Source organism: Crocuta crocuta, unplaced genomic scaffold (assembly GCF_008692635.1).
Source record: "Crocuta crocuta isolate KB4526 unplaced genomic scaffold, BGI_CrCroc_1.0 scaffold138, whole genome shotgun sequence".
NCBI classification, from domain to species: domain Eukaryota; kingdom Metazoa; phylum Chordata; class Mammalia; order Carnivora; family Hyaenidae; genus Crocuta; species Crocuta crocuta.
Window position 1 is genome coordinate 1,762,607 of NW_027532585.1, and position 20,850 is coordinate 1,783,456.

The following is a 20,850-nucleotide window of genomic DNA, read 5'->3' on the forward strand; positions in this document are numbered from 1 at the left end:
TGCCTCTGGACTCCCCAGGACACGCGCTGTGTCTTGTTTATCTTTGTGTCCCCCACACCCGGCGCAGTGCCTGGCATTCAGTCATTCTATAAACATTGCTGGAATGGGCCCAGATACTCTGGAACCTCAGCTCTAGCTACAAAGAGTCATATGGGTAAGAACCGCTGACAACACACGTACTACGCACTTCGCACATACGTTGGGTGGATTCAATAAGATCACGCACCCACACGTTTTGTCATGGCAGCTGCTCCAGAAATGTCAGCGATCGTCATTACTTATTTTACCCTTCGCTCCGCCCAATCACGAAGCATCATCTTCCACACTTTCGCAGCAGGAACCGAGGCAGGGGAGGGTAAGTCACAAAGCTAATCCCTGACCGAACCAGGATTTGTCACACTTCAAAGACCTCAAATGTCTATAGTGCTCTCTTCACTATACCCCCTGCACCTGACTCGTATTATTTCGTGTTGGCATTAAGGCTGGTCCAGATTGCATATCTATAACCAGACTATAAGTTGGTGTGTGTGTGTATTTGTACATGTGTGTGTACGTGCTATATATTGGGACACAAACAATACCATCACAGAAAGAGTAAGCTGGAGAGAACACATAGCTGCAAAGCCGAAGGTCCCCAGGGAATGTGGTGAATTCCCTTGAGCCTTCGGGCTCCTGAGTCGTACTGCCAAAGTGTGAAGTGTCACATGTCACACTCCGCTGACCTCACAAAAGCAACACATACACTGTCTTGTAAACTCAAGACCCTCATCCACAGGCTTCTTACTTCCTGGAAAATTCTTGTTTCTAAGTCTACAGGGAAGAAAAATGAACCGTGCACAGCATTCATGTCCCGGCACGTTCCTTCAACCGAAACTCCCAAGGTGAGTGGTCAGGAATCACAGCCCAGAACTCAAGCGAGTCCCAGCCACTGTGAACTTACAGGAGGAATGGATGCTGGGGAAGCTTTTGCGGCCCTCAGACACCAGATCGGGGTCCCCTGTGCAGTGCATTTCCGAGTTCATCACTCCATCTGGAAAGCAGCGGTAAAAGAAATCGGGGCGAGGTCTACAAAAGACACCATGGACATTTTCAATATAAAATGCTGCCGTTGCAAATGAACCCCAAGCTGACCCCCCCACTCCCGCTGCCCCCAGCTCCTCCTGCCACCAACACGGGAGCCCCCTGCGAACCACGCCAGACGTGGCAGTCTGGGGAGAAGCTCAGGCCTCAAGCTCTGAGTTGGAACTCCCACTTGGCCGCTTACTGGTTTTCTGACCTTGGGGAGGCCACACAGCCTCTCCCAGCCTCAGTTTCCACATATGTAAAAGGGGGAGATCAATACCCACGCAACGGTGAGGTCGTGAGGCTTAGAGGAAATGACTAGATAGGAGGCAGCTAAGCACAGTGTCGGAGAACTAGAAGGTAGTGCCTGCCTCCGTCGACAGCTCCCATTCAGAGGTTGTTTCCAGAACCCCAGACTCCAGGCTCCTCATGTCCCTATGTCTTGAATTTGGATGGCCAATCACCCCTCATCAAATAGCAGGCCTCACCTGGCCTCACTGAGAGGGAGGACCTGAGAACTCAGCTCCATGATGCAGAGCTCACGGCCATCCAGGCCCAGGTCAAGGGAGGAGGACCTCACAGGAAGTGGGCGGCAGCTGGCCACCTGAGGTCGAGCCACCTGCTGCAGACATAGCTAGCATTTACTGAGCCCTTAGTGGGGACCATGCACAGTGTTGAGCACTGCATGAGAATCATGTCACGTGATTCTTATGCCAACCCCAGGACTTCCTTCATCTTACAGGTGCAAAAATGAAGGTTTAGAATGATTACACTCCTGCCCAAGGTCACATACAACCAGTAAGAGGCAAAAGCAAGCTTGAGCCCCAGCAACTGGATTCTTGTACTGACACACTTCACCCCATGTTGTCTGTGTTCCTCAGGTGAGGACTCTCACACAGATGGGTGATGGCCAATCACTTCCCATTAACTCAACTAATATTTGCTGAACGCCAGCCAGGGGCAAGCTTTTGCTAGAGCTACAAACACAAGGGCTCTGTTCTGCACAAACTGAATCACACTGACTCCTTGGTCTTCCCAGCTCTTGGATCTAGGCCCAAAAATAGTCTATCAATATCTATAACCTATCAGTAATCAGTCTCAATAAAATACCAGAGCTGCTGGCATACTCCATCTTCCCTACTTGGCTAGTGTTTCTCCAAGTGTAGTTTAGTTGTTCACCTATTGAACCAGAACCTTAGAGCAGACAAGGCCTGGGAACCAGCATTTCACTGGGGCCTCGCAGCAACTCTAAACAGAAAGTTGGAAGAACAGTGCAGCCCCAGGTCATGCATGACCCAATGTATATCCACCCTTGCTACCTGGCCAGCAACCCCGCCCCAAATAGGTAGATAATTAGTAAATGCTGAGGGTCTAAGAGGGGAGTTGTCCAAGGCCAACAGCTAGTCAAGGCTGACATGAAGCCTCAAATTCAGGTCTTTTGAGTTCATCTCTATGGAGACTAGCTCACTTCTAGAACAGTCAACAGAGAAGCAAGATAAATGGAGAAGACGAATCACTTCCCATATGCCCATCCACAGACGACCTTGAGAGTCTAAGCCCTTTGTTTCTTTTTGGAACTTACCTTCCCACTATTAACTTAATAGTGTTTGTGCAGACTCCATTCAAAGCAAGAGCCAAGGACACCGCTACAAAACAAAACCAACAAACAGAAAAATAATGAGCTGGTTCTCAAATCACAATCATCATCATCACCATCATCATCATCACTGTCACATAATAATACTAGTCAATTTATGACCATAGAAATATGAACCAATACTTTGAGAAAACAGAGGGAAGTCTGCATGGCTAGAGTAAAATATAATTAAGTCAAGACTTTGGAGAGTGACTCATCAAATGCCAAGCACTTATGACATGAAATGTATCTCTCCTCCCTGACTTTTTAATATTTTTAACATTGGAAAGGAACACATCCATTATGTTCTGGCATGATAGGAACAGATTTAATACTGCAGCATGTAGAATCTCTTTTAGTGTAGCAAGACACTAACATTTTTCTTTCTTTCTGGCAATCTTCTCAAACATAATTCTAATCACAGCATCTGCTGGAATCCTTCTTCGGGGCAGGACATTCCCACTTGGTGATTATCTCTTTGTTGACTCTTCACCTGCCCACAGCTGTCCAGTCGTTATCAAACAAATCCCTTTGTTACAAGGTAAACAGTCCCATCCCCTCACTGGGTTTTGAGAGGGTTTGCCCATGTGGTGCTTTTTTGCCCTCTAAGGCAGCAGGAACTTCTGGAATACATTATTTAAAAATATACAACATGGAAACTTTCTCTAAGCAGCTTGGAAGGATTTTGCCGGCTGAAATACAGATCATCCAAGGGGAGAGAGCTTTCCCTGCAAGGACCTCACAGGTCTCTCCTATGTTTATCAAGACCACACAAAAGGCAAGTCAACATGATGGAAGGTCAAATACCATGCATAAACAATAAAAACCTATTGATGAGCCCATTCCATTGTTTTGTTGAATAATAAAGCATATGAGTGACTGTTTCCCTTTGGCAAATATTAACTGTTCAATAGTAGCTGAGATTTATGTTAAGAAAATAGCAGTAGCGGGACATTTCCAGGAAGGAGCTGCCTAGAGAAATTCATGGTCATCAAGGGAGACAAATGTGTTCTATAAGCAGAAAGTACTATGGAATGGCCAATGCAGTCACTGGGGACACTGGCCACAGAGATTGATACAAAACCTATTTTCGTTTAACAAGTCATGGGTAGCAGAGAAAATAGGAGGGACCAGTTCAAATGAATACCTTTGTCAAGGGAAACTAATTACCTAAGTGTGAGACATGCAACAACCGGCCATATCTGTGTATGTCAGCAAAGGATGGATGGGCGCCCAGGGTGGAGAGCAGAGCAAGAGTCACAGCACCGCACCGCCATTAACACACCAAGCAGGCAACTGGGAGGTATAAATTGGAACTGAGCACGGGGGAATTCAGAGAGATCCCGCTGATTACATCCTGCACACACAGACCCTTCCTTCTGAAATGCTGGCTTCCCTCTTCTCTTGCAACCTCCGAACACTGCTGAGAGGTCTCCTTTGCAAAGAGGAGGGAAGATACTCTGAGCTGTCTTCAGGGATGTACTGTCCCCAGAGCTGTGACAATCCACAGGCTGTGAGAGCACCCTGCAGGGCTGGGGCCTTGTCCTGCTAGAGCTGGTTTGGCCAAGTCACTGCTGTGTCTTCCCAGCTGGGTGGGGCTCCTTCTTATCCTGATCCTAGCCCAGCCTCTGCACACAGGAGGTCTCTGGAAACAAGCATCGCTAGCCAATCTCCCAGTGCCCTTAGGGAATGTCATAGACCACTACATGGATCCATAACCCCATACACGTCCCCAACCTCAGCACTGGCTGGGCTTATTGTAACACGGGGAGGTTCTTTGAAAAGTTTCAAGTAGCTGAGCTGGAAAACGTGTCGATGTGATGTAACCACCAACAGCTGGCCACTTCACTCTCTGATCCTAAAGCCTGAAGGAGACAGAAAACAACGGGGCTTCCAAGTGATGATATTTAGGGTGAAAGTCATCTCAGCATTCTGGAAGCAAACGGAACTGATTTTTTTCATCTGAACTGTACAACCCCTAGGGGACCAGTGTGGGGACCTTTCACCGATACCAGAGGGGAGGCTGGCTGAGCAGGGAATGAATGGCCCTAATCAGGGATGCCTGTAGATTAACAAGAACCCAGTGGGTCTGTTTCATTAGGGCTGTGTTTGCAACATCCCACAGCACTATGGGTTCGAGAGGAATACATAAACAAAACCAAAGACAAACCAGACCATGTCCGATAAAGAAATTCAAAGTAAAGTGTCCTGTGAGTTAGCCTGCAAGTGGCCTGTATTGAGAACACTACTGCTAATAAGCATCCCAGAGGATTAGAGGGCTTTTGCTGTTAGTTTGGTGTTTTGAGAATTCAGCAGTGAAATATTTCCGTAACAGCGGTCTCTGTTATACCAATAGGCTATTCTGCAGCCAAACCCCTAAAAGCCAAAACCCCAAAACCCCTGCATGGGGGCAAGCCTCGCCCATCTTGTTCCACAGCACATGCACAATGGTGGCCACTGTGGACATACAGATAAAGGAAGGACTTGGGATTCAGGTCTGCTAAAGAAGGGACCTGAACACTAAACCACTCTCACTGAGGAAGTCCTGAACTCCAGGTAACACTGGAAACACTACACCTGATTTTCTGTCCTTGGTTTTTAAAGAGCACTCCCCCCACCCCCTACTCCCAAAGTTTCCTAAAAGAATATTAAAAAAAAAAAAAACACCTGTGTACAACAGGAGGCTCTTTATCATTTGTAGAGGGCAAACAGAACATCTGATAACCCCACCTTCTCTCTTAACATATAGGAGGCAGGATATGGTGTGCAGTCTTGAAATGTCACTCTAAGGGAGATTTAGCAGAAAATGAAAAGGTCTAGAGAAGTAACTTACTGCCCTAACAACACACAACTCCAAAAGCTGGCAGTAAATTATAACCATAACCATGAAAGACAGCTCTTACCCACAGTCATATTACCTTGGGACGTGGCTCCAGCGGAGCAACTAGAATAAAAACTAAGGCAAAGGACTGTCAGGTCAACTGAGAGGATTTGCAGTAGGAGGTTTCAGGGACCACGGGGATATTTACCCAAACACCACCCTGGCTCTTCCACCCACATGTGGAGGGCACTATGCCCCCCTTGGGAAAACCGACCTTTCTGCCAGGTCAGCTGAGGGGACTGAGACTATGTGACCGCCAAATCCCCCAAACCACAGATAAGCAGCCTGGGAATACACCTGACCTGAGATAGGGCACCTACAGGCTGACCAGAGACTCATGACTTTTGTGTTCAGGTGTGAAAAATGAGTTGAGCCAGAGGGTCTGCCTAGGAAGTCTGGTCCAGTAGATGCAGAGGGACGTGGAGGTGGGCACTGGAACAGAGAGTCCTACAGGTATGGGGTGGGAATGCCTACCGCTGCAAGCTCGAACCTCATAGAAAGCAAAGGTATGGGGCAGCGGAAACGATGGCCACATTGGTGGATTAGGCAGAATGTCTGAGAAGGGAAGGCACATTACAGAAAGGAGCATGTCTCTACCCCCAGCCCCCTATTCTAAACCCCACCATGCTCCTCTGTCCTTTCTCCCCTTTTTCTTGACTATCTGTGAGATTGCTGATACAGCCCCGTAACTAAACCTCCAATTTATATGAGCTAATTGGAGAGAGATTCTGTTCTGTTCAATTAGAGCCTAAGCAAAGCCTGGTTATGTAAGAAATGTTCCCTGTCCCACTTTAGAGGACGAAGCCCCTTAACTGTTCTGTGTACCTAAGATTTTACCCCTGACCCTCATTCTCGTACCAAGAAAAGAGAAAACCATGTTTTGCTACATTTTCATTTCCTCAAAGCCCAGTAATTTAGAAACATACCCTCAGAGGGGGAGTATCTCATTTTTCCAGGTATATTATCTCACTGAATGGTAAAATCCATACAACACATAAAAAACACAGTTTGTGTAAGAATTTGGATAGCTTTTATGAGGTGTCAAAAAAGAAACATAATTCAGTTTTCCTAATGATCAAAAAGCTGAAAGCTTGACTATTGGGTAGTTTATTTTGGTTACGCAACAAGCCAATTACCTTTGCTTTCTCTTGATACTGTCATTTACTCAGTCATTTAGCTAATATGCACATCATAAAAATGGATTTAATCTTAAAAATGTCCAATTTGCATCACATGCAGACACAGCTTAGCTTGAGAAGAATTTGTTACAACGATCTCATAATTGATGGCAAAGACTACGACACTCTTTACACAATAAAAATTGCTTCACTGCAAAAATGTCCCCACAAAGATGAGTTATAGGATTTACTTTTGATTTCTATTATATTTTACATCTGCCTTTGCCCATTTGTGCCTCTAGCCAATGGTGATTGGTCAAGAAATCTGTGCCCAATTTCTGAACTGCCTGTAATTTATTAGCCACAAATGTGGGATTGGGCAGTCAATGGTGACAGTTTCAGATTATCTTTGCCTTATCACTAAGAGCTCCCCAGCTCCTGGGCAGACACAGCACAGGTCTGGGATGTCTACACAGACATTCACATTCAGCACAATGGACAGCAGCATGGCTGCCGCTGAAAGTGAGGTGCTTATCATCTGTGCATGGGCTCTTCTTAGGGCTAAAACTTTACCTTCTCTTGTTTATCCCAAGCTTAATATAACCAAGAGAAAAATCAGCTGGGTGCAACAGAGGTTTTTTTTTTTTAAATCTATTGATCTAATTAAGTTCAGCCCCATCCCCTAGAGCAAGAACTGCGAATACTCTACCTAAGAAGGCTTCCTTAATTTCAGTCTTGTCTGTTCGCCGGATAATTTTCACCACACAAATAACAGCCAGGGGTGTGAGGAAAGAAATTGCCTGGAAAAAATAACAAATAATCCCTTATGAGGACAGCAGTTTGCTATCAGAGGGCTGACTGATAATTAGTTCAAGTTAGTTTCATTTAGACTCACTAGTTGAATGATGTTACTGAACTCCTGACCTCAAACAAAGAAGGAGGATTTAAATCTATACTTAGAGACTCTGAAGATTTAAAAAAGAAATTGGAGGTCTTACTGTGGATTATAATTGATTTCTAATTGCTAGGAGCCATGTTTAAAGTGGTGGCTTTTTAAACAGAAATGTATAGCCTATAATCATGATGACTCATCTCTGCCAGGAGCCCCCTGACACCCTCCCCTGCAGAAGGGTGAAATAACCCTGGGCTTCCCATCCCCAGCTCTCTGGTAACACGCAAGCACGTGGGACTTGTTTAGAGTCAATCCACTCATTTTCTTTGGTGTTCTTCTGTTGAGTTTCCTTTCCTCCGCAAAGCGGAGTTTAATCCTTTTGCTTGCCATCTCTCTTCCTTTCTTCCATCTCCTCCCCTCCGTTGGCCCAAAGCACACAAAAGTGCAGTAAGTGTTTAATGAATCAAGCTGCTGGGATTCAGATGCAAACGACATTCATTACAGAACTCTATGAGGCAGGAGCTGTGTTTGTGGGTAGCATCAGGTACCGGTGGCTCTTAAATTCTCTTGATGACTCTGGGACTATCTTTGCCAGGCGTGGGGACTAAATGATGTGCCCAAGGACATACAGCTGGTGAGTCACAAGCCCAGGCTTTGGAGACCAGGTTTTCTGCCTGTCATATCTACACTTTATTCAGCATTCTACAACAAGTGAATTGTTTTCAACATTCCAACAACCAAGAAAACAGTATTTAAGTTACTTCCTTATTGACGATAACATCTCAGGATGACAAAATCAGAAGGGACTAATTATCTCAAACATTCACAACTAGCCTAACAGACAGTGGTGGGAAGGGTGGAGTATGGTGACTATTGGCCAACAGTGTTCACACCTTTGGAAATCTCCGCCTGTACTCTAATGCAATGCCATTTTTTTCTTTTTTTTCTTTTTTTTTTTTTTGGAAAGGGGCTTTACGGTTGGGATAGGCTTGGCTAGAAGACACTTTTCCTTTATAAAAACAGTTCACCTCAGGGCACCTGGGCGGCTCAGTCGATTAAACATCCGACTTTGGCTCAGGTCATGATCTCACGGTTCGTGGGTTCGAGCCCCACATCGGGCTCTGTGCTGACAGCTAGCTCAGAGCCTGGAGCCTGTTTCAGATTCTGTATCTCCCTCTCTCTCTGATCCTCCCCTGCTCATGCTGTGTATCTCTCTGTCTCAGAAATAAATAAAACATTAAAAAAATTAAAAATAATTCACCCAAATGAACACAGTCTTTCAAAATGACTGGAGGTGCTCTACACACTTACTACCACCAGATTGCAAGAGCTCGGCACATCCTGGGGTCTCCTCTCTGGGAACTGTCTTCAGAGGTAGCTCATGAGACATGAGAGAACCCCTCCCCTCGCTGGCTGGTTTCTTTCCCACTACAATGGCAGTAACCAGCTTGATGAACCTCCTTATCAGCTGCGGTCCTGAATGACTTAGCTGTTTGAATACCAAATCAGCAAGTCCTGTCAGCGTGGAAGGTATTCGGAAGAATGTGGCGCAGGTCTAAGGGCAGCTGTATGAGAGGAGATTCAGAACTAAAACAGAGAAGCAGAAGATTTCCCCAAGGGCGACTGGAAAAGGCAATACTCGCTTGTGCGCTAATATTCCAGCAACACTTGTGGAAGTTCCCAGGGGTGCCTGGGCGGCTCTCACACTTGAATAACAGTCAGGTTCATTACAATGCTGAGTCCCTCAAGTATCCTTTCAAGACATGTCTGGGGAATCTACGTTTTGTGCCAAGTGTCTCAAACAATAGTGAGGCGGGTGACTGAGCAACACTGGCTCAGAGTTTTGACTCACACATTTAGTGTTTCAAGAGTGATGATGGAGGTCCCTGCTTACTGAAGTCCAAAGTTGTGGTCAAGGTCCAAGACGTCCTTAGCTCCGTTTCCTCTCACATCAGATGTGCAGAGCAGGCCACACACTCCCAAATAAGGAAAAGCAGCTCACTCAACAGTGACCCCACTGATAGTCAAACCTTAAATATGGGAACAACGCAGGGCTGAGAAAAACATGACCAGGCAAACCCGGATGGCACACTCTAAGGTAAGACCAACATGAAACCCCAGAAAAGATATGAGTTGGCAAGGCTGTGCCTTCCTCAGAGGCTGCGTACGGGAAGGTCCGAGCAGGAATGTACCAACCAAGGAGAGACAGGGACACCACAGGGGAAACCGACAGCTCCAGGCCCATGAGCAGGAACTGGAGAAGCATTAGGAAGACCCAGTGGCTCCAGGCTTGCGGCCCGATGGCCAAGGGGGTCTCCCTGAGCACCGCTTCCTGCCCCAGGTCCCCTGCTTCCAACACCCACCCCCCGCCATGGTCCAACCAGACTGCACCTAATTTCACCCCTTCTACAACCTTCCTAGGTAGATGCACATTGGTCTATTTTCTAGAACCACCGAGAAACTGCTTCCTGGGCCTCTGCTAGTCACTCAGGAAGGGCCAGGCCTCCCCAGCTCATGAGCTTCACATGAGGGAATGCATCAGAGAAAGAACCACAGCACCCATCACCCAGGCGGCCGCAGAAATGTCTGCGCATGACGGGGTAGCCACCTTTCTCTCCCCTCCTCATCCTAATGACCCTTGGGCTCCGGTCCCATTTCTTCCTCCTGGAAACATTCTGCCATATCCTCAGACAGCACAGTCAGCATAGATAGAGACATATTTACATGTATCATCTGTCCCTCTTTTTACAAAGATTTCCCAACTAAAAGGTGGAATTAAGAGACTAGCCCCAGAAGCCCAACACGTTAGGAAAACAACTTCCTTCTGGGCGAAAGCACCTCTGAATTGAGTAAGAGAAGTGAAACAAGAACGGGCACCCCACCCCCCTCACCCAGCAAACCCGACTGAAACTAACCCAGGGCACACCCCTTCCGCCGTTCCTGCAAAAGCCTTTAAAGGCCGCCGTTCTACTGCCTGAGCCCACGGGGATGAAGATGGACACACAGACGGGAAGGTGGGGAGTGATTACTTCCACTCCCAAACAGCTGTGGAGACGCAGGACCAGAAGAGGCAGGCAAAATCTCCCCCACTACTGTTTTCCCTTAGGTTAACTTTTCCATGGCTTAAAAAAAATTTTTTTTAAATCCTGGGAATGAGCCCAGTGGAGAGACAGTGAATGGTAGTGCTTATTAAAAGGGACCCGAGAGAGCAGAACAGGGAATGCCAGCCAGTCACCACAGCAGGAGGCAGGGAACAGACTGAACCCTCTCCATCTTTGAGTTTCTCTCACGAGTTATAAGAACAGGGCTGCTCAGGAGACAGACCTAAGTTAGACAACCAGCACTAACACGTTCTGAAACCTTAATAAGGACCATGGTCTGTTCTAGGCATTTCGTGCAAATTAACACATCAACACGTTTACTTTATGGACGGGAAACTAAGGCACAGAGAGGTTAAGCAACCTGCTGAAAGTCACACAGTGACTGAGCGGTAAAGTGGAAATTTGTACCCAGGCTGTTTATATCCAGCTCTGGGATTTCAAGCATGGAGTTATAGCGGTTCTCACCTGAGAAGTAAGAAGCACTAATAAAACAGGGCACATGCCTTTTCTCTGGAGCTGGAGGGGGAAGTAAGGGGGCTTATGTCCAAGAACATGGGCAAGTCACAGAAATATTAGGGACAGCTGTCACAGATTAAGCACCTACCATGTGTGAGGCACTTTCCTCACATTTGTCTAATCTTCTAACTACTCTCCCGAGGGCGGGGAGATAGGGGGAACCTCCTTGCACAACTAACAAGACAGAGAAAGAAGGGAACTCTCAAAGGCATGCACCTGGTGGGCTGGGTCACCTCAACCGGGCTTCTATGCTGCCTGGGCTGGAGTCTTGAATCGTAGTGATCACCTTAGCCCAAATGCCTCATCCTACAGGTGGGGAAACTGAGGCTGAGGTCATTCTTCCATTAAAGAATGGTTTGTAAGCTACTAATTAATTGTAGTGCACAGATCCCAAATATCAAGGTCATATATATCCATCATTAGGCAGGATCTGGTTCATGGCTGGTTTGGCCTGATGCTATTACACAGCAGAGAAGCCGGAGCTCTGCAGAGGGAAATGTATGGAATAGACTCAGATTAAGGAGAGCTGGGTTCAAGCCCCAGCTCTGACACTTACCAGCTCTGTGACCATGAGCAAGTCACTCAACCTCTTCACCTTTGGATCTCAGTTTTCTCATCTATAAGATGGGTACAATAATACTACACATAATAAATACTGTTCCTGGGATTTAAGTTCATCAGCAGTTACTGAATGTGTCTTCTGTACCACACACTAAACAAAGCACTGTTAGTCTATCACCCCATTTGATGCTCTTAGCACCGTAGGAGGGGGAGAGAAGTGTTATGAAAGGCCCTTTATACAGATAAAGAAACTGAGGTGCTAGGAGGGCAGGTGATTCTCCCAAGTCACATAGGTAGAAAGGTGATCAGAGGCAATCCATTCTGGAACATACAGCAAAGGCCGACCCAGAGAGTCCAGCAGAGTTAGCAGCCAGCAGCCACCGGATGCTATGATGTCATTATTTCCCAGGGAAAGTGTTAACAAATGACCCAAACCAGCGAAGGAGTACCAGGATCCTGTGACCAGACTATTGGGAATACAGTGGTCTGAAGCCCCAGCCCCCTGTGCCCTGAGTATAGGTCTGAGCAGTGCAGGGAGGAGGTCAGGAACAGGGAAGAGCATAATCCATCGAGGCCACCTGCCATTCCCTACGCAACCAGCAACTGGCGTCTCCACGGGGGGCCTGCCTTGTGCGTCCACGAATGAAACGAACACAGGAAGTACCATCAGTTCCCAGCCACTGCTGCACCAGAAGGTGGGTCACCTGCGGTGCTGATGCAAGACTCAGTGCTGCCAGGATGCTTCTGGAAAATGACAAAGCAGGGCCAGTGTGTCTCAGGTGGGAGGGGCACAAGCATACCGAGAACTTTTAACAACCAAAGGGCTCAAACCCTGATGTTAGGATGTTAACCGGAGAAGAGCTTGTCACTGCAGTTCATTCATCTCAGACAAACAGCGGCCTGAAGTGCCTTAATTTCTGGCACTTGACAGGTGTGCTGAAAAGTGCTTATAGAGACAAGCCAGGACATGCAGTGCAGACACCTGGAAAGGGCCTTGCTGTGGGTAAACAATTACAGCCCATCACAGAGAAAAGAGCTGTCTAAGACTTTTCCAAAGAGGCTAAAAATTAAACTGTCTATCACGAACAGCTTTGTCTCTTTTCCTTCCCTCCTCCCTCCAAAATTGGCTTTGTCTTCCTTAGAAGTATCCTATACTAGAATAGGAAATCCTGGTATTGCATCAACACCATATCCGTAATATTTCACGGAAGTAAATCTTCTGGACTCATTGTGGCCAGGGCAAAAAGAACAAGGGCAAAGAACAGGTCTTGGGTAGGTTGTTCTTTGTTTTGTTTTGTTTTTTTTTAAGCCAAGTAAAGCAACTGGAGAACATCAACCATTCCATCAACTCACTACCTGAGCTTTCCTATCAAGAGCTTTCCTGTGCCCATCCAACCGATGTTCATGCCTGTGTCCCCCTGACACAGGAAACCATATCTTGTCCAGATTTGTACCTCCATCACCCAACACCATGCTTAAATCAGGCATGTAACTGTCGGTTAAATTAAGGAAAACTTAACTAACCTGAAGCCATCCATGGTCGGCTTCTTTCCCTGCCTTCCTCTGCCTCCTTCACCACACAAATACTGCAAACATACTCCTGTTCACTGGGCCCACGTGGCCCATGCTTTCTTGCGTCTGTGCCTTTTTACACACCAGCTCTTCTGCGTGCGATCGGCTTCTCACCACCTTGCCACGTCACCTGAGCCCCGAAGGAGGCATCACAGCTGAATGGGTCCCTGAGGGTCTAGCCTATGGCTGTTGGCATTCAAATCCGGGTCTAGCAACTGGTGGCTGGATAACCTTGGACAAGTTGCTAAATCTCACTGAGGTTTCATTTTCTCCATCGAAGTTATGGGATTACAAAAGTGATGACCTCAACAGGTTGGGAGAGGGGTTATCTGAGATGCCACTGTCGAGTGGAGGACACAACGCCTGTATTCGCGAGATGTTGCTCGTTGTTGTTACTGCCATGATGATGATGATGATGATGACTGATGATGGTAATGGTGATGCAGATAATGATAATGATGATGATGATGACGGTGATGATGGTGATGACGATGGTGATAATGAAGCTCCCCGCAAGTTTACCCAAGCCTCTAGCCCTTTCTAGATTCTATTTCTCTTTAGAGTACCCTCTCCACCAGAAGCCCGCAGGACCCCTATATGCAGGTTATACCCCCCCAGGTCTGATCTGACTTCCCATCATCTGAAGCACCTATGGTTTTTCTTACCCACAGCAGGCTGGAAGCGTTCCTTGAATGTACAAAGACACAACTATTAAGACAGAAACAAAGAAAAAGCCAAAAACAACACAAACTAGGTCTTCCAACAGCAAAAAGCGGGTCTTCAAAGATGTGGGTTATTACCAGCTGTCTTTAAGCAACACTGTGGTTAGGAAGCTGAAAAGTTTGTCTTTAGATGCAAACATTCCAACCAAGAGGCACCTGGGTGGCTCAGTCAGTTAAGTGTCTAACCAACTCTCGACTTTGGTTTAGGTCATGATCCTACGGTTCACGAGATTGAGCCCCATCAGGCTCCATGCTGGGCATGAATCCTGCTTGAGACTCTCTCTCTGTCTCTCTCTCTGCTCCTCCTCCACTCACACACGTGCACATGCGTGCGCACTCTCTCTCTCAAAAAACAAAAACAACCCAAAAAACAAAACAAAAAACATTCCAACCATAAGTAAAAGAGCCCAGGATTTTTTTAAATGTATTAAACAATAAAACTTGAATTTTCTAAAGAAATCAAGTTTGTTTTAAAAAACATTGAAAATATAGATTTTATTAGTCTTCCATAAACACCCGAAGGTTTTAATGGATCAAAGCAAATAAATGATATTTTATATTAAACTCTTAATAAAATCCAGGAGAAAAAAATCTGATTTCTGTGGTGATAAAATACATTTCCACTTCGTGTTATATGTACTAGAGATGTGTCTACTGCTTTCCCCGTGTTATTATAGAATCCGCATCTAGGGGCGCCTGGGTGGCTCAGTCAGTTAAGCGTTCGACTTCGGCTCAGGTCATGATCTCGAGGTTCATTAGTTCAAACCCCACGTCGGGCTCTGTGCTGACAGCTCAGAACCTGGAGCCTGTTTCAGATTCTGTGTCTCCCTCTCTCTCTGCCCCTCCCCATTCATGCTCTGTCTCTGTCTCAAAAATAAATAAACTATGAAAATATTAAAAGAAGCCATATCAAATTTTGTGACCAAATGAATGAAATGCATCAACTACTATTAACAAGATAAAAGGTTGAACTTATCTCCTTAGGAGATTCGAGGGTAGGAATCGGGATCTGAGGTTGAATACACTTCTATTCTCTGAGACTCACAGCACTGAATAACTCCTTTACTCCCTCCTATCCACTGCTGCCAACATGCAAATGTACCCCCTCCCATTTGTGTCTGCAGCCGGGATATTTGTGGCATCTGTATCTCGACTTCAAAACAATCCGTTGTTCATAAATCTAGGACACAGTCACAAATTTCTCACAATATCCCATATGAGCATTTATCTCCAAATTGTCTTACAGCACGTAAAGCTGTGAAATCTTTGAAGAATGGGGATAAGCGAGAAGTAGGAGCTTTCCCTTTCAAAATCATGGCATAAACTAGCAGACACACACTAGTTCCTTTATTTCTAGCACTCATAGAAGATCTGAGTTAGAGCAGAAATGGAAAAAGTCTAATTTTAGTACTTAAGCGTTAGGTAATGCCTGAACTCTTCAATTCCCCCGAAATTTACAAAAATCCAGTTTAGTTTCCAGTGGAAAAGCAGTTATTAAAAGGCACATAAAATAATACTTCAAGGCTCCTGTAATGTTCCTGGCATTTCGGGACGTTTGCAGACACAGAGATCTTTCTGTGCCTCATCACGAATTAACAAGATTTCTTTCATAAAAATCAGAGGGATTTCTTTCAAAATGTAAAAATGTGTTTCATGTGCCCTGTGAAATCTTTAGAACAACCATTTAAGTTTCCAGAGGCACAAGACACAATGGCTGGTCAGCAGGAATAGCCCTCAAGCTAGAAGGCTTCTCAACCAGAAGTTGCATTACTGTTCCGTAACAAGAAAGAGCTTAACTATTCCCTCTGCTGCAGAAAGGACTGAAGGCAATTCCCCAGGAGGCCATTCGCATCGTCAAGGAGTCCGGGACACTGGGCTCCCAACCTACGTGGCAGCCTCAGGGCTGAGACTGGGCTCAGAGCTGGCTGCTTGGATCTCAACCCTGGCTCTACCACTCACTTGCCGTGTGGATTTGAGCAAGCTCCTTCCTTTCTCTAGAATGTAATTCTGCACCTGCAAAGGTGAACAATACTGACGTCTTTCTCACCAGAATGCTGGGTGGGATTAAATGAGATAATCCTTTCCTAAATTCTCAGCAAAGTACCTGGCACATAGGAAGTGAAACGCAAAAGGCTTCAATAGCCACGGGGCAGGGTGAAGAGGTAAAAACAATCCCACTATATCCACCAGCTATTTGGATGCTAACCCATTTATTCTAGAAGCAGAAAGGCACAAAACACTACCCAGAGATTGAGTCAGACAATGTATCTCATCAGTAGTCAACCGGCCTGCTAGAGCCAGAGGAGTGGTTGACAGCTATCTATGGGGCCTGAGGCTGGCAAAACAGGTTTATTCCAGAAGGAGATGGAGCAGGAAAATCCGTTTCTGTTCTTATTTTACTGGAATTATTTGGAAACAACTCGGCACAGTTCACCTAAGCCAGCCCCTTCTCTTTCCAAGGTGCCAGGCAATTACTAGTTCCCACGTGGCCAAGCAGCGCCCGCCATGATCTGGAATTGAGTTTTAATGCGACGGGCTGCTCACTTCCTCTTTCCTTGAGACTGCGGGCTGTCTTCAGCAGGGGTTGGAAAAGCGTAAATGGAAACCCATTCGGTTCATACTTGGGAGACTGGTGACATCAGCCATGAAATCGCGGTACTTACGAACATGAGGCGGGTCGGGATGTTGTCGGACTGCACCAAGGGATTTTTGTAGAGCCAGATCTCTTCTGGCTGGATGACTCTCTGAAATGGGTCCAAAAACTCTGTAAATCTGAAAGCAAAACAAAGAAAGATGTTTGTTGGACAACACCTGTTGCCTGTACTTCCCGAGAAGGCCACTCCTGCACACCCTCCACGCGGAAGCCAGCCCCTGGGGGCCGAGAAGGGGATAACAGGTTGCCCTGTTGAGGGTAAAGTGGATGGAAAGAATTATCGAGACACTGTAGACACTGGATGACTTTCTGCCGGCAAGGACCAATTCTGAGCATAAAAGAATAGTTGTAAAGACCCTAGGAAGTCAGGGCTCCAAAGCGAACCAAAAGCTGAAGGGCAGGATGGGGGCTCGGAGTGGCGCGAGGCCAGGTCAGCAGCGCTCTGGGGAGGAAGTGGGCTGGATGAGGAGCAGAGGTAGAGGAGCCGCTGGCAGCATCAGGAGAAAAAAACCTCGCCTTCTTCCCTCCCCTCCCTTACCCCCGACGGCGTGCTGACACGTCGCCACCAGTAGGGGGCAGAGTGAGCAAGAAAAGCATGTGCGGGAAGACAGGAGGTTGGGCAGGAGGAAAGCAGACAGGAAGGCAGGCGGGGAGGGAAAGGGGGGTGAGGTGCATCCTGGGGCTGCTGCCAAGAAACCAGGCAGCTTCCACCTCCTCACGTTGTCAGCCTCCCAAACCCTCCCACACCCTGGGAGCCCACACATCCCGGCGGCTGGAACAAGAGAAAGACGGAGAGCAACGGGGCAGGGCAGAGCCTGAGGGGCGGGGGTGTGCTTCGGCAGCTCGCAGCCATCAGGCCACCTCCAGAGCCTGCAGGCCCAGTTCTCCACCTGGTGAACTCAGTTCAGGATGGATGGCGGAGGGGGGGCTCAACAGAGCCAGGCAGAGGCGGACTGTCTTTCCTGACCTAGTCTCAGGGTTGCACAGGAGTCTGAAAGTCAAGCACAGATCCAGAAAGGGGTCTGGACTCCACCTCTTGGCAGGGATGTGACAAGGTCCCATCAGAGAAAAGCCGGTATGACGACAGATGTGGCTTTAAAATAGCAATCGGCCACCCATGGGCTGTCACCGATGTAATGGGCCCACAGCCCCACCTTCGAGACCCTAGAACCTTGATCCCCATGTCTTCCCCACGCAGCCGGCACCGTCCCTCCTCACCTCATTTGTCCCCCACATGTTACTTACCATCATGGCTATTTTTTTAAAGCCTCTAATCAGCCATTTGCACAATTCCACACCCCGCCCCGAGGAGCTGCAGCCAGAATACATCTATCAAGCAAATTATATTCTCTGGGAGCAGCAGAGCCTAGAGAGATAGATGTCCCTTCTCCAGCCACACTCCAGCCACCAGGGTCTGCCCCTGAGAATCCAGACGGCAAGGCAGCTACACGGACAACATGGGTCTCACCAAACAGGGGCAGAGGTGGGCATGAGGGGGAATGGGCAGGTCTGCAGACAACACAGCGTGTTTCTAAGAAAGGGCATCTCAGGCCTGGCAAGCCCCTTCCATGAGCTCTCTGTAGGTGGTTTGGAAGCCAGGAAATGGAGACCCAGCTTCCGCTGAGGATGTCAAGCACAGTCTCCAATTACCTGTTCATCAGGGCTCACTAGGCCCTGGGACTCCCCAGTGGCACTAGATCAGTGCTTCCCAAACATTAATGTGGCCGGGATCCAGTCGGGGGGCCGGATAGCTAACATCTCCAGCAAGCTTCCCAGTGGTACCCACGCCGCTCACACCCACGTCGATCAAACGTTGATTTGCAAGGGGCCAGGGCACTGGCACCACAGGGAGGGCTTATTAACAAGGCAGAGTCTCAGGGCCTCGCCCAGATCCACTGAATCAGTCTTCATTTTCAGCAAGAGCCCCAGGGGACCATGTGAGCACTAACGTTGGACACACAGGCTCTTGGGGGTGGAAAGCATGAGTGCTTCCCAGTTTTGGCCATTTAAGAACCAAGGGGCACCTGGGCGGCTCAGCTGGTTAAGCACCTGACTCTCGGTTTTGCCTCAGGTCATGATCTCATGATTCATAGGTGTGAGCCCTGCATCCAGGCTCCATACTAACTGTGTGGAGCCTACTTGGGATTCATTCTCTCTCTTCTCTCTCTCTCTCTCTTTCTCTCTCTCCCTCCCCTGCTTGCTCTCTCTCAAAATAAATAAACATTGAAAAAAAAAGGAACCAAGTTAGCCAGTTTTGCCTTATCCCCCTTCCTCCCATACCATGAGCTTCCTTGAGACTTGATAAACTAAAAGCTTAGAAGAAACTTCATGTCACTGCTTAATTATAAAGTCAGCGTTCCCTCCATCTACAGCTGGCAAATGTCAACATAAATACAATGAAAACAAAAGACTGCTATTAAATTTTGGTGCTGCTGCCTTTGTGAAGGCCCAGGGAGCATCCCCTGCAAGGCGGGAAAGACAGAAGGGGAAGTGAGGGGGGGTGAGCGGGCCTCTCCATGACCATGGAGTTGGGGGCTCTCACCCGGGTGTAACCCAAGCATACACTGCAGAGCCCCTAAAATCACCTCTAGCATCGCTGCTGTCATGGAAGTCGATCAAAACATTTTGATTCAGAAAGCATGGAGTTACTAGTAAAGGCAACCAAGCTTTGCTTTTCTGAAAACTGAACCTGCCCAGAGCCAGGTAACCTGCTCTTGGATCTGGAGCCAAGATTTGCTTCTTCAATTTCTTTGCTGCTTAAAGCAGACACCTATCTTAATCTAACTGTATACTCATTTCTTCCCGGCAAACGAGGAAGAGTGTTACTGTTTTCTCCCTGAGTTTTCTGATGGTGCAGCTTGAAGCACTTGGAAAACATACACAGTGGAAATTCAAAGACATTATTCTAACTTTATGCTGAGCAATTCTCTTTTTATTTTTTTTTATTTTTTTATTTTTTAATGTTTTTTTATTTATTTCTAGGAGAGAGAGAGAGACAGCGTGAGCAGGGGAGGGTCAGAGAGAGAGGGAGCCACAGACTGAAACAGGCTCCAGGCTCCGAGCTGGCAGTCAGCACAGAGCCCGACGCGGGGCTCGAACCCACGAACCGCGAGACCATGACCTAAGTGAAAGTCGGACGCTTAACCGACTAAGCCACCCAGGCGCCCCTGAGCAATTCTCTTTTTAATTTATGCATAAATCCTCCTTAGGCTGGGTTCCTATCCATACTCTCCCTCTTTGTTTCTATTTCTTGTCTCTTCATGGCCAGTCCTGTTTTCATAGCTAAGTCTGACTTTTAAGCAGCCTACAGTATCTGCTTACGTAGGAAGCAGCGCAGTAGGGGACAGACAGTGGCCATCATCACCTTTGCCTCCTGTTTATTCATTCAACAAACACATACTGAGTGCCTGCGATGTGCCAGGTACCACCCTATGAACCCCGGTGAATTAAACACGTGTGGTCCCCACTCTTGCGGAGATTACAGTCAAGGGGCTGTAAGTGCCAACTGACTGGAGAATGAGATGTCACGGTCTTCAGTTACAGGTACCAGGGCTGTCTACATGGATCGCCAGTCCCCTCTGCTTTCAGATGTTGGGTTAGAATGTTCCAGCAGTTGGACCCATGAGAGGGCCTCTAATCTAGAGCTGCTTGTGAGGATCCTAAGCCCCTGGGAATGTTACAGAGTATGGATCTATCACTGTCCACATGCTGAACGCAACAACATTCAGAGTTAGGAGCCCAGAAGAATGGCCCATCTTGACATCACACGAGCAAAGAACAGTGAGGCCTCTGTTCCTTGGGCCTCTTCTAACTCAAAGCCGAGTTCTCAAAAGCCCTAGAATCTCCCGCATCGTCTTCTAAAAGGCTCCACAGATTTGTCAATGACCTTTAATCATATCACATACCTTGATGGTGTACCTTTTTCAAAACAGGTTAATAATCTAGTCACATAGTAGACACAGATTTCTACCTGCTTCTCCCACAACCAAAAATAACACAAGATTGTACTGAAATATGAACCTAACCAGACCATGAAGCTTGGTTCAAATGCCTACTTTGGCGTTTGCCAGCTGGGTGGCTTGAGAAAAGTCACTTAACCCCTCTGAGACTTCATATCTACCACCCCCCGCCCCCCC

At 47.2% G+C, this 20,850-nt stretch overlaps 1 protein-coding gene across 4 annotated transcripts in view; it reads right to left on the minus strand.

Moving 5' to 3' along the window:
• Positions 1-20,850, minus strand: part of PLPP4 (phospholipid phosphatase 4) — a 120,158-nt gene that overhangs the window by 63,776 nt on the left and 35,532 nt on the right. For 2 of the 4 annotated variants that reach the window (XM_077779486.1, XM_077779485.1), the window contains exons 2-5: positions 16,725-16,833; positions 7,407-7,497; positions 2,645-2,708; positions 941-1,065 (exon numbers count right to left, since the gene is read on the minus strand). In XM_077779486.1, the coding sequence (XP_077635612.1) occupies positions 941-1,065; positions 2,645-2,708; positions 7,407-7,497; positions 16,725-16,833 (389 nt within the window). The remainder of the gene's footprint in view (positions 1-940; positions 1,066-2,644; positions 2,709-7,406; positions 7,498-16,724; positions 16,834-20,850) is intronic. The other 2 variants (XM_077779487.1, XM_077779488.1) reach the window with 1 other exon arrangement.